Source organism: Daphnia pulicaria, chromosome 4, assembly GCF_021234035.1.
Source record: "Daphnia pulicaria isolate SC F1-1A chromosome 4, SC_F0-13Bv2, whole genome shotgun sequence".
Lineage (NCBI taxonomy): Eukaryota > Metazoa > Arthropoda > Branchiopoda > Diplostraca > Daphniidae > Daphnia > Daphnia pulicaria.
The window spans coordinates 15,245,271-15,257,993 of NC_060916.1; the positions used below are offsets into that span (position 1 = coordinate 15,245,271).

Sequence of the window (12,723 nt, forward strand, 5' to 3'; positions counted from 1 at the left end):
CGGCAAGGGAGAAGCGGATGCGAACGATACAAACATTGATTTGCAGGTGTTACTGAAAGTAATCAAAGATAAGAACAGGGCCGGCTGTCGGAAGTCCAAACACTTCTACTTTTGAGCGCCAGATGGCACCACGCGGAAATGCGCAAATGTAAAGTCCCCGGCCTTACAATTTGTGCTGTAGGAGTCTCTTCCCCTTTATCTCTCTCTCTCTCTTTCATTGTTCTCACTCACGCGACGACCACGTTGCGAGAAGGTTCTCTCAGCAATCTGTATTTTAGTTCCTTACCTTCACAGCTGCGTTTAGTTTCGAAAAAGCCATCGGTCTATCCATGATAGTGTTCGGAGTGATACTGAAGTTTTTAGCCGAGCCCATACAGGCTTTTCTTCAGTTGAAATTGAACATACCGAACATCACGATGGATTTATATGCCAATACCAACTACATCCTCGACCAGATCAAGAAGAATAAGGTTTACATCAGCCCCGGCGGGGCCTCTAGAAACGACGCCCAGGTCCTCCAGACCGTTTTCGACTGTCGCAATGACAACGCGCACGAGGCCTTCACCCGTTCCTCAGCAGACTGGAAGCTCCAGCTAGATGCTGTCCATGACATCTTGGATCTCATTCACCATCCCAATGAGGCATCAGAGGTTCAAGCAATCGTGGATCGACTAGTTCAATTAGAGGCTGAAGGAGCTACGGTTATCAACGAAGACTTGAATTCTTCGAGTAAAGAAGATGATGGCGTGCGCCAATAGACAAAGCTATTTTGGCGAAAGGACAGTGTCCCTGGCTCGGTTGGAGATGGTTATAATCCGACCAGCTGGGGGCTCGCCTTTTGACATAGTAGCATTTGGCTATCGTGCTACGGCTACGCCATAACGTGGATTGATTACCGAACATATGGACTTTATACTAGAGGTTGATTAGTCTGAGCGGGGATAGTGGTTTAAACGGACGATGGTTATAAGTCCGCGATCACGACCCGTCTCCATTCCCTCAAGTAACTGATGAGCGACGATGTAGCTGGAAATCGAAGAATGAAGCAGTAGATTTGCCAGCTCTTACCGAAGAGAGACGACCCATCACGCAACTGCGCCCGGATTCGACAGAGCGTCATGGATGAGAAGATGGACATACCACCAGTCCATCTTCGAACAGGAACTAACTTCCGCCTGGGGTCTACGGACCCAAAAACCTAGGAGCACGGGCAGGGCCTCGGGGGGCAGATCCCCGGGTGCGCTCAACCGTGAACATTCGAATTCCAAAAATGATTTCTTCACTTCCACCGACTTGCACTCTCAACGACATCGGTAACGTCGAATCAACTATTTCTCACGCATCTACAGGTGACAGGTACAGATCTACAGGTACAGGAGGCAACTCGTTAAAAAAACAAAACCAAATTGTTGTAACCAAAAGCATCGTTGCGAGGAAAATTCATTGCAACAAAACTTCAAATTAAACTGTTCATGAAATAAAGTTAAAAATAACCAGCAAACTGCTTTTCTGACTTTCAAGAAAAACACAATTTGGAAAACTAAAACTGATTCACCTCGCCAACTACAACGACCATTGTGGTAATTATAGGCACAATCAAATGAAAAATTACCAACATCTGACACTTTCTCTTTTTCTTTAAAAAATAACTGCTTCCAGTTAATTATCGCGATTCAAAACAAAAACATAGCGAGTGCCGCAATAGAACGAAATAGCGACGTAGTGAAGACGAACCAAAAGTCTCAACCGAGTGCTTTCATAACTGCCATGATGACCAACTACCGAATAGCTATTGAAAACCAAGGAATCGGGAATTTCATTATTTGGAAACATTTCAGAGTAGAGAGACCTCGGTCAAGTCACGGCAGAGAGTCAAAGAGACGGATGATGCAAAAAGCCTAGCCTAGACCAACAAATTGGATATGCTGCACTCTGTCACGGTAAAACGTACCAGATATTGTACTTCCCAAATCCCAATTGCCAAATCCCAATGCCAAATAATGACAGCAGAACGTTTAAAGAAAAACGCAAGGGCGGAATAGAAAAAGGCGAATGTGATTGCAAATGAAATGATTGCGTAACCCGTGTTGAAGATGCAAATTGGAGAAACCAACGTGAGGTTTTTCTACAGTGAGTCGAACATCAAATCAGAGCGAATGAGGATAATCAGAATCCTGAATGTACGAGCACCAATCGACCTTGATGGGAGGCACCCAGGAACCACGTTGATTATTGGCTTATTGCCAATGGACTGCACCTGGAACGAACAAAAAGCAATATTAAAAATTTAAAACGGTTGCTTGCCACTTTAAGTTGAAGCACAGTTGATTGAAAGACACATGCATGATGATAGATGTCTTGGCTGGTCAAAATCATTTCAAATCTGCATTCACGACTATTGATAAGCAAATTCAACGTCTATGGAGAGAGCTTAGAGAGAGAGAGAGTACTTACCCCAAAAGGGCAAGCCTTAATCTTATTAACCAACACCAGTCTACGACATTTATAAAGAGTCAAAAATTAGAACAGAGAGAGGCCATGCCAATTCCATACCACGGGCGAGTTTAAGAAAATAATCTGAGAAACAAATAAAAAAACAAACGTCCGCCTTTTAAAATTGCTTTTAAAAGTGCACTTTTCCGGATGAAATACGTCCCCGTCTCCTACACAGCAACACTAAAGGTGGCACAGCAAAATCAATATGTCTTGCAGCACTGTTACATGCACGTAAATCCCAATACATTCTGTTGGATCGACACAGTGAATTCGTTTGTTACAAGTAGCCACCAACAGACAAAAACCCAAAAAAAAGGTCGATCACGAATAGGGAAAAAGGGCAACTGACCTCATTTAATCGGCGTCTCTTTCTCGTCGTGGAACCTCACTGACATCAGGTACAAACGGACGATGCCATTCGACCGCAAAACATGGCCGTCACCCACCCACACCCATTCAGTCAACGCAGTCGATGTTGAGGACACTGCTTGAATGTAGGCAATGCTAAAATCTACAAAAAGGTTTCATTCAGTCCAGTCGTTACATTTTTTGAAGGGTGACTCTTACTTAACCCAAGTATAGCGCCGTGAAATTGGTAAAGGAAGAATTCTTCTTTCCATGGGCGGCGTCCAAAAACTGCCACTAGACTTCGGTTTCAATCATGGCAACCAGCCAATCTCCAACGGGACAAAGTTGCCACTCATCTATTCTCTTTTATTAAAGACCCGTTAAAGTTTTCAATCACAATCAACAATTAGAAATAAAATTCCAAAAAATTTGACCTGCAGACCTTCAATCAGGAGTCATGCCAATTTGGCTCACTTGGATGCTTTCTTTAGGCCGTCCATTTTCCCGATCCAGTTTCTCCTGGGAAAATGTGACCAAAATGATAAGGACAAGATCAGGCAACAAGATCTCCACGACACCACCACTCCAAAACAACAACATTGGAATGAGGAAGCCTGAATAGATTTAGAAGAAACAAATATTATTTGCAGCTTCATGGTAACCATCTAATGCACATTCATTCCTTTACGAGAACTGGATTTCCAGTGATTGAAAGGGAGATGCCATTTGTTCATCCATTTCCCATAATTTACTCTTAAAAATGCATTTTTTAAATAAAAGCAAAAATGTCATGAAATCAAAAACAATATAGAAGGAATTGCAAAGTGATCGCATGACCGTCTCCCCCTATTGATGAAAAATCTACTCTTGCCTAGTCTTACATGTGGAACCACATTAGGGAAATACATAAGTATAGCATCTATACGTTAGAATTTGAAATGCAGTAATACAAAAAATATACTTGACATTTTGTTTTGAAGATCCACAAAAGAGCACGAACAAAAATGATCAATCGCCATGTTGAAAGCCACGACGACGCGTGAATGAAGCAGACGACTGAAGTAATGGGATTCCATAAAGTAGTGCGAAATTTCTCTACCAGGTGCCTCTGACAAAGAAAACAAATTTATATGCGGTTTTTTCAGAATTAATGATAACTTTTTTTTTTTTTTTCGGTTACCACGGAAGCAGTTCCTTCCTCCTGACATGCCCAATACGCGTAAAAACCCTCCAAGTTGGCGGGAGATTACGTGGTCTACCAACCGGGAACAGCCAAAGGTTCAGGTCTGGGTGGAGTTCCTGGAAGTTTTCCAACGTTACTGCCGGCTACTGATGTTGTTGGTCGTTGTTGGTATGTTGCGGAATTGATTGGCTGAATTGGAAGAATGGATTCCGTGCGGGGGAAAAGAAACTGGTGACATTTTTCACAATTGTCGAGAGCCAGAGATGATAACGAGTTCGTTATTCTTCGTTGTTATCGCCTCCGCTATCCCGCGGTCCTAGACTCCTGGCTATTGAGAGCTAGGAATGTTGCTGCTTCAGCCACCGTCACCCATTTTTATTTAGCTGCATGCTAACCACCAAAGACAAATACTCGCGCCACAATAGTCTGTTAGATGAATTATCAGGTCAAAAACTGCTGCATTCCTAATGAAGCGATGAATGTTTCGTTCGTTTACCTCAATCGCTGCTCTACGTCCCAGGGTGAACGAATGGGACTTGACTGTTGCCAACGGTTCAATGCCGTTGTGGTAGACTCGGCCATCACATCTGAGAGATAAGTCCAATAAGTAAAATTAATGAAAAATGAACAATGTCCAACAGAGACGAATGTTACCAGTGTCTGTATCGAAATTGTCTTGATCTTCTAGAAGACGAAACGGGCGATAACATTGCGAAATTACAATGTTGAGAGGGCTCGAGGCTACCAATTACTATAATTCACCTGAGCAGTTGAGCATTCTCTAACACCAATTTGATGATGTCCACGTTCAGTGAATTCGGTTTCTACTATTGCCTCTGCAGAGGCAACTTTTATCTTCCCTATTCAGTTACCAGAATTGTGTGGAGTCGAATCAACCTCCTCGGGCTCCATTTTGCTTGGCAGGATTGATCTGACTTTCAGAGGAGTCAAACTAATCGAAAGGAACTTAATTGAGCTGAGAAGAAAAGATTTCGTAAAATCATTAAATCACAATTTAAGTTTTTTCAAGGGAACAACTTACTAAAATGTCTTCTGGGTTCTGGTGCTTTGTTTCTCCTCCTGTTCTATGGTTTAGAAATAAAATGGGAATAGCAATTCAGATAGAACGAATGTGATGGCTGTTTTAACAAGTGGTTCATTTCACTTTATAAACAGCAATGATCTCAAAATTAAGGTCCAATTTCTGAGTTTCTGACACCCACTCGAACAGCTATAGATCCTGGCGCATTACACATATTATCGCATACTAGAATATTACCATTTAGCTGCAGTCTCACAGATGTTCCATCTCGCTCACAAATCGGGTGAAATGACAAAGACATTTGATGACGTTGTAGTTCTCTCCTTCTTAGTATTCGACTATTCGTTTGTTGAAAGAGCAGACGAAATTTCAATGTTTACCAATTATTAATCGATTATCAAATCGATGGAGAACTAAATATCAATACACTGTTGCCGAGATATCTTTAAATGAAAATAGGCAAATTAGTTAGTCAAATTAGACAATTCGTTAATCGTTACGAATGGAGATTGGGGGAATCAGGTATATTTAGAGCTCAATGATTTCTAGTTAGATATAGTATTTATTTATCAACATCAACACTTGATCAATCCATGTGAATAGAAAAACAAACAAACATAAACGACGTGCGCCTCCCGTATCGTCGTGACTTAATTACACGGGCCATCGAAATAACAACATCGTTTCGTAACATCATCAACATTTTGTTAATTTCTTTTAATTTTTTTTTGTTAATTTAATTTGATTTCGAATTGAATAAATGAATGAACGAGACTTGGATATTTTTCTTGATTAGCCAATAACTTTCAATGACTGCCTTTGTTAGCGGGTGATGCGTTGCTCTTCTGATGGCCGTTGATGTTGTTGTTCAAATTCAATTTCGGCAGAATGATTCGCCCGTTTTCCGTCGTCGACTTGGCCGTCCCCGGGTGATTCGTTGGTTGTTGTTGCTGTTGATGTTGTTGAGTGACGGGCCGGTGGTGTTTGTGGTAGGGAACTGAATCATTCAAAAAACCAACAAACCCTCGAATGAATAGAAATCGATTGGGTCAACGACAACATTAATTCAAAATGGAGAAATTACTGAAGGCAGCGCAGGGGACGCCCGTGTAGCAGGCCGGTGGCAACGTCGTGTAAGCGTACATGGCGTGCGGGCAACGCTGGGTCGTGTGGGTGCATTTGTCCACCGGCATCGTCGTCGTCCTGCTCGTCCCATTGGTGGACTCGGTCTCGATGACGTCACCGTACGTCAGTCCGTTGGTGGTGGCGCCATCTTCGCGGTCCGTCGCCGAATCGACCAGCGGCAGCAAAGTCCGCCCACCTTGCACCAGCCTCAGCTGATCTGTTGCGGGAAATTTTTAAAAAATTAAAATAAAAAACCCAAAGTTGAAGAAAGAATAAAGAAAATTCCGGCCCGGTTTACTGTAGAGGTAGACTTCGAGTTGCTGGAAGGAATAGGATCCGTCGTAGGGGCGGAGTCCGACGGTGACGGCGTCTTTGCGGAATCCGTCGATGAGCCGCTTGGCAAACACCTGCTCGTTGGCCTGCCCGATGCGGATTTGCATTTGCTTCAAGTCCAGCAGCTGCTGGAAGATCTTCCTCTCCAAATTGTACCTGCCATTTTCAAATTTTAAACGCCATCCATTTGGCGCCAAACATTATTTGAAACATGATTTCACCTTCGGGTTTTGGCTTGAGCGGCGCGGATGACGGAAATGGGAATTTCCGCTTTGTACTTGATCCGCTCGCTGTGCGGATGAGTCGCCGTCGGCGGGTGGGCAGACGATCCTTCGTGTTCCGAACGGCGCTCCGATTTGGTCCGCCGCAAGAGGAAGGTCCGCTTCCGGCTCGACTCGACGTCGTCCATCAACGGCGAGTGGGTCGTCGTTTTGTTGTTGTCGTTACTGTTGTTCAAACTACTCGACGATCGGTTCAAATTCTCGCCGTCCGGCCCGTTCCTCATCTGCTGCTCCGACGGCGAGCGGATGTGATCCAGCAGCAGCAGAGTGGCCGAATCGGTCCGGCGGATCAGCGCAGACGAATTAATGTCCTCCTCCGAGCGACCGACCAGGTCACTGAATCCGGAATCCTTTTGGCCGGAACTCTCCGTCCCGACATTGGACAGGATCGACTGGGATCTGACGGCCAAATCGGTAGCCACTTGGCTGGATTTGACGATCGGCTCCAAATGGACCGTGTTGATGTTGCTTAGGCCGTGACTGCTTCCGTTGAGTCTTCCGCTTCCGTCGCCACCGCTTCCGCCCGTCCCAGGAGCGCCACCATCCGACACGTACTGCGACAAATTGGGTCTCTGCTGTTGGTGGTAACGCGATCCAGGCAGGTGCTGCTCATCGTCACTTTCCGATCCGGAATCGTCCGAGTAGCGCTGACGCGACTTCCAGCGGAGTTCTTCATCATTGGGCGGTGGGCGTGGATCCGTCAAGGATCGCCTCTGCTGGGCTCGACGCCTGATCCTCCTACGCCTCAATCCGCTCTCCGTTTCGCCCAGTCTCACTCCAGCGCTCGACAGCTGGATCTTTAATAATAATAATTAAAAAAAAGTTAATTCAATCAATTGTAATTAAAATTCTGTTTTAAATAAAACCTCTGCTCCGTCCTTGTTCTCACTGAAGAAAGATTCTTCCACTTGCGTCTGAGTGGCGCTGTCCTCCAGTCGGCTGACGGTGCGGCTCTTGTGTCCGGCCAAATGCGGAAGTTGAACCATCGACGACCGGCCAGACATTTGACTGTCGGTCGGGTAGTCCATCATCTCGGCGTTGTTGTGGACAATCACCGACACCCGTCGCTGGTTCTCCGTGTAGGCCCTTGGATAAAAAGAAAATCATTTCATTATATTTAAATGGAATTCATCTTTAACAAAATTTTGAAAGAAAAAAAAACTTGAATTTACTGGCTGAGGGCTCGTTGCAGGGCCCGGCTGTCGGTGAGTTTGGCGGCCGCCAATCCGCCGTGAAGTTGCAGGAATTTAGCGCAGCCCCGATTGCCCCGACGCAGGGCCGCGTCCAGCGGCGTAATCAATTGCCCTCGGGCTGTCCTCATGATGCAATTGATCTCGGCTCCGTGATCGATCAATATCTTGAACGTGAATCAAAACCGACCAACCAATGGTAACCCAATCGAGTGGCGGGAAAAATTTGAAAAAAAAGAAAAATTGACTATTTACTACTTACTACTACCACTACTATTAGAATGTACACGTCACAGTAGCGGAAACTTTGCTCTAGAGAGAGTTGCATGTTGTCCAATTGTTTCATCCAAAGAAAACAAGGAAACTCCCGGTGAAATCAAATAATCCATTTGACTCTACGGACTACCGACTAGATCCTGCTGCTTACATACACATGTATGTAGGCCATACGTGCAATAATGTACGGATGACACACAGACACATACAACAGCTGGAATAGATTTCTATAATGAGACACGCCCCTTTTTTAATGATCGCCCCATATGCAAGGATCGCGTGTCTACCCGTTTAACCTCACCGGGATCGCATTTCTTTTGGCCATAACCCCCCAGGGCAACTATTCTCGTACGACCATCACACACACACAAACTTTTCTTTCCAATCACTAGCCTGGCCAATGAGACTGTTGGCCAGGCTATTAATAAAGCCAAGTCCAGGGAGGGAGTAGAAGGAGGAGCTAATTAAGCCGTATTACCTTGCACATTTCCACGTTGTTATTGATGGCGGCGATGTGCAGTGGACTGCGGCCGTCGTTGTTGACCACGTGAGCCCCGCCGATGACCGAGCCGCCACCATTGACCACCGATCCGCCAGACTCGCCGTATTGCTGCTGCTGCTGGGACTGGCACTGCCGCAGGATCCACAGGACGAGATCCTTGCGGCCGCAGGCGACGGCTTCGTGCAACGGCACGTCTCCTTTGGTGCTCCTCAGCCAGAGATCCGCTTGATGCTGGGCCAGCAGCCGCAACGTTTCCGTCTGCCCCTTGGTGGCACCGCAATACGCCGGACTGATTTCCAATCAGGATCGACATTAAACAAAAGAAGAAGGTTAAAAATGATTGAAATTGATTTTGGAATGATGGGGATGGATGTACGTACGTGCGTCCCTTTTTGTCCTGGTGATTGGGATTGGCTCCACAGTCGAGCAAAAGTTGGGCGCAATCGGCGTGACCGAGCGTGACGGCGTAAAAGAGGGCGGTGCATCCGTTGGCGTCCAGCAGATCCACTTCGGCTCCGCACAGGGCCACCAGAGTTTCCAGGCAGTCGCTGTGCCCACGACTGGCCGCGCAGTGCAGAGCTGCAAACCCACGTCCCGTCCCGTCACAAACAAACGGAAAAAATGAACAAGATGAGGGACATTCGTGAGCAAACAGGATCGCCGATTCCCCCATCAGCCTATATATCCCGGGGGCCTATTACGACATGGTGAATAAGGACGACGACATGTCGTTTGGCACAGCACACGGACATTTCACATTGTCAACCCAACAGACAGTTCAGTCGACTTACATTTCCCTTATTTTCCCATCCAGCCCGGATCCAACCAAATTCCAATTTTCTCAAATGTTTTTTGCCTTTCCGCAAGGAATTTTTTTCTGGTTTAATCCCGCGGTGACTATTGTAGGACGTCCGTGCTACAATAGTCTGGGCCGTGACTTGGCGCAAAAGTGCCGCTATAATAAACACCCCCCCGACGGACTCAACCAACTCCACCCAGCGGCCGGAGGGCATTTGCCAAAGTACATACATCAGCAAGCAACCGCTATGCTGCAGAGATTTTGATGGCGGAGAGTTACATAACAACTAGCCGTTGTGCAGTGAAGACAGATACGAGAGGCACTGGAACGCGATCCTACACATACGCCCAGTGGGGACGGGTAGTATATTATTATCAGCTCTAAAGAGGGACGGAAGCGAGTTGCTGGATCATGTTCCGCTGTGTTGGTTTTTACGACCGCGTATAAAACACAAGCCACCCACTACGCCCAAGGTCGTCGTGATTGAATGTGACAGGATTATAACCTTTGATTTGAGCGACTCTGTTGTTGTTGACGTTTGTTTACGATCGAGTCCAAAGGAAAGAAGAAAAACAGCAGCAGAGGGGGTGATGTGAAATTCCGGAAGAGGAAAAAAAAAAAAAACTTACCGGTAAGTCCATCCTTATCGGCGGTCATGACGGAAGCGCCGGCATTGGACAAGGCTAAAATGGCATCCGCACTACCTGTGTGTACAAGAAGAATCAAAAAGGGAAAACATTGTATAGTACAACCCCTTAAATGGTCCAGGCTGCACTTATAAGAACAACAACCGGATCGATTAATCCATAAAACAAGCAGGGGAGAGAACCGGAATAGCCAAACACACACAAAGTTTGGCCAACAACTTTTTGGGTTCTTTTTCTTTTTCCAATTTAGGTAAAAGGTATTTTAATAGACAAAGAAGATATTGGTCTTAGAACAACAGGTGATTATAATGTGGAAGGGAGTAGCACACCGTAGAAAAAAAAAGTTACGACATAAAGTTTCTAAGTAAATGCGGAAAGTCGGAAGCCGGAAGGAAATACAAAAAGAAAGAAAAGGAAATTCCATACCGGAACTGGCTGCCCAGAGGAGAGGTTGGCGTCCATCTCGATCGATGACGTCCACCGGCACGCCATGGTTGATGAGTTTCTTGAGAGCCGCCAGACCCGTGTACCTTTGGCTGCTGCCTGGTCCACCTCCAGTTCCTCCTCCTCCCAAATGGCCCTGGCCACCACCACTTCCGCCTCCGCTGCCCAGTCCCATGGCTTTCTTGTTGTTGCCGCACATTTGCGCAGCGTAGTGGATGGGATAGGCCCCGTGAATATCTTCGACGGAAGCCTCGGCTCCAGCGTCCAGGACCACGTCCAGGGCCTCCAACTCGCCGCAAACGGTGGCCCAGTGAACGACAGAGTGTCGCTCATTGTCCAGCAGATTGACTTCGGCTCCGTGGTCCAGCAAATACCTCAACATGGTTCGATTTCCAGCGATGACGGCCAAATGGAGCGGAGTGTATCCTTCCTCGTCCGGTTGGTTGACTAGCGCCGGATTGGCTTTGACCAGCAACTGGGCACCGTCGGCCGTCGTGTTTTCGGCGCAGTAATGCAACGCTGTCTTGCCCGTCCTGTCGCATTCCTTGACGCAAATCGGCTATCGGAAATACAAAACAAACAAACAAAAAGTAAAAAAATCAAAAACGGGTCGATAGTTCGATAAAACAAAATGAAACAAAAGGGGCGCCATTTTTTGAAACGCTCAATATTTCACCTTGCGCTGGATAAGATGGCGCACTTGCTGGGTGTCGCCCTGTTGGCAGCTGTACATCAACGGCGAAACACCTTCCATCGAAGCCCTGGACGGCCTAGGCGCACTAATCCGGCTCATGGGGTTCATCGTCGTGCCGAGTCCTGGAAAACAAACAAACCAATTTCACTAATGGACAGGAATAGCAAAGCCACCCCTCCCCGACCCTCCGGTGAATTAGTGGACAATCAAACAAGGAGCGGACAACAATTCCTTGTACTGGGCTCCTACAACTATAGGGGCGGATCGATAAAGAGTAAAACGAGGTCGATAATATTCAGAGTTTCCTTTTTTATTTGGCTGTGCATAGTTTTCCCGCGTGAGTCCCGACTTTTGGCCGTAGACAACAACTGTGCAACAACAAACTCGCGACGAAATTCACGAGTCGTGAGGAAGAGGCCCGTTCCGGGTTGAAGGAAAAGTCCCGCGGTTGGCACCGCCGATTGGGCTGTGACACACACACACACAAAACATAACGCAGCGTGACTGAAACCGATTCATCGATCTGATTGTTTGTTTGTTTTCTTTTTTCTTTTGGACCTGGCCACAGTATAGTGGACCGGGACTGGGGGGTCGTTGGCAATATTTAGACATCCCCCACTCCCGCAAACCCCCCCCCCCCACCCACCCTACATACTACATACCTCCCCACTTTTATGATTGCATTCTCTTCTTCGTTTCTTTTTCACGACGTCGTAAATCGCCATTCTCTTCCTCCTTTATTTTCACTCGAAAAATATCATCAAAACAACAAAATATTCGCGTGCGTAATAGCTTCCCCCCCCTCTTCCCCCAGTCCGTTGTTTCACGTTCCTTATGCACCGCACACGCCATTTGAGTGATTAAACTTTAAACTACTTTCACGATGGCTGAAATTCATTCAAAGATGGATCGTTTCCACTTACTCGGATTATTTCCTTTTTCGCCGGAAGTCGATCCAAGAAATTATTTTTTCCTCCAAAATGGATGGCCGAAATGTTTCACCGGAAATGTTGTTTCGCAACCATCACTGACGGAGATCCTTGGACGTCCGCACAAAATTCCGGCTGCTGTTATTGTTGTTCCCGGACGGCCTAGAAAAAAAAAACCAAAACAAACCAGCAGACACACACGAACACACACACAGGAATCTTTTAATCCGCCACCGGCGTCCGGGACTACAAGTTGGATGCGTTGGACACGACCTACTGACACGTCAATTTTTGTCTCTCCCCCCGAGGGTTTTTCGAGATGGGGGATAGAAGCCGAAATCATTTGGACGACGACGATTGCGCACCAGCGCGTACACCATGAGTTGGGTAAAAGTTGGCGTTGCCATGGTGACGCTGACCTATACACACAGCGA

At 46.4% G+C, this 12,723-nt stretch overlaps 1 protein-coding gene and 1 long non-coding RNA gene across 7 annotated transcripts; both read right to left on the reverse strand.

Annotated features, from left to right (window-relative positions):
• Positions 1–2,065: 2,065 nt before the first annotated feature.
• Positions 2,066–5,405, reverse strand: LOC124338371. 6 transcript variants are annotated; one of them, XR_006917746.1, is made up of 11 exons: positions 5,307–5,405; positions 5,070–5,112; positions 4,790–5,003; positions 4,682–4,711; positions 4,524–4,614; positions 4,025–4,453; positions 3,811–3,952; positions 3,279–3,458; positions 3,064–3,200; positions 2,846–3,007; positions 2,066–2,257 (listed from the first exon to the last, which is right to left on the reverse strand). It is a non-coding gene; the product is annotated as an uncharacterized LOC124338371 (long non-coding RNA). The 6 variants fall into 6 exon arrangements; XR_006917747.1 differs by having other exon boundaries at positions 3,069–3,207; positions 3,287–3,458; positions 5,307–5,404; XR_006917742.1 differs by having other exon boundaries at positions 3,064–3,207; positions 3,287–3,458; positions 5,307–5,404.
• Positions 5,406–5,580: 175 nt separating this feature from the next.
• On the reverse strand, positions 5,581–12,649 carry LOC124338197. Its single transcript, XM_046792275.1, has 12 exons — positions 12,284–12,649; positions 11,343–11,482; positions 10,649–11,225; positions 10,205–10,279; positions 9,157–9,355; positions 8,753–9,065; positions 7,981–8,165; positions 7,675–7,894; positions 6,749–7,605; positions 6,493–6,683; positions 6,154–6,411; positions 5,581–6,066 (listed from the first exon to the last, which is right to left on the reverse strand). The coding sequence occupies exons 2-12, from the start codon at positions 11,466–11,468 to the stop codon at positions 5,876–5,878; spliced, it is 3,192 nt and encodes a 1,063-aa protein (XP_046648231.1). The 5' UTR covers positions 11,469–11,482; positions 12,284–12,649; the 3' UTR covers positions 5,581–5,875.
• Positions 12,650–12,723: the final 74 nt, after the last annotated feature.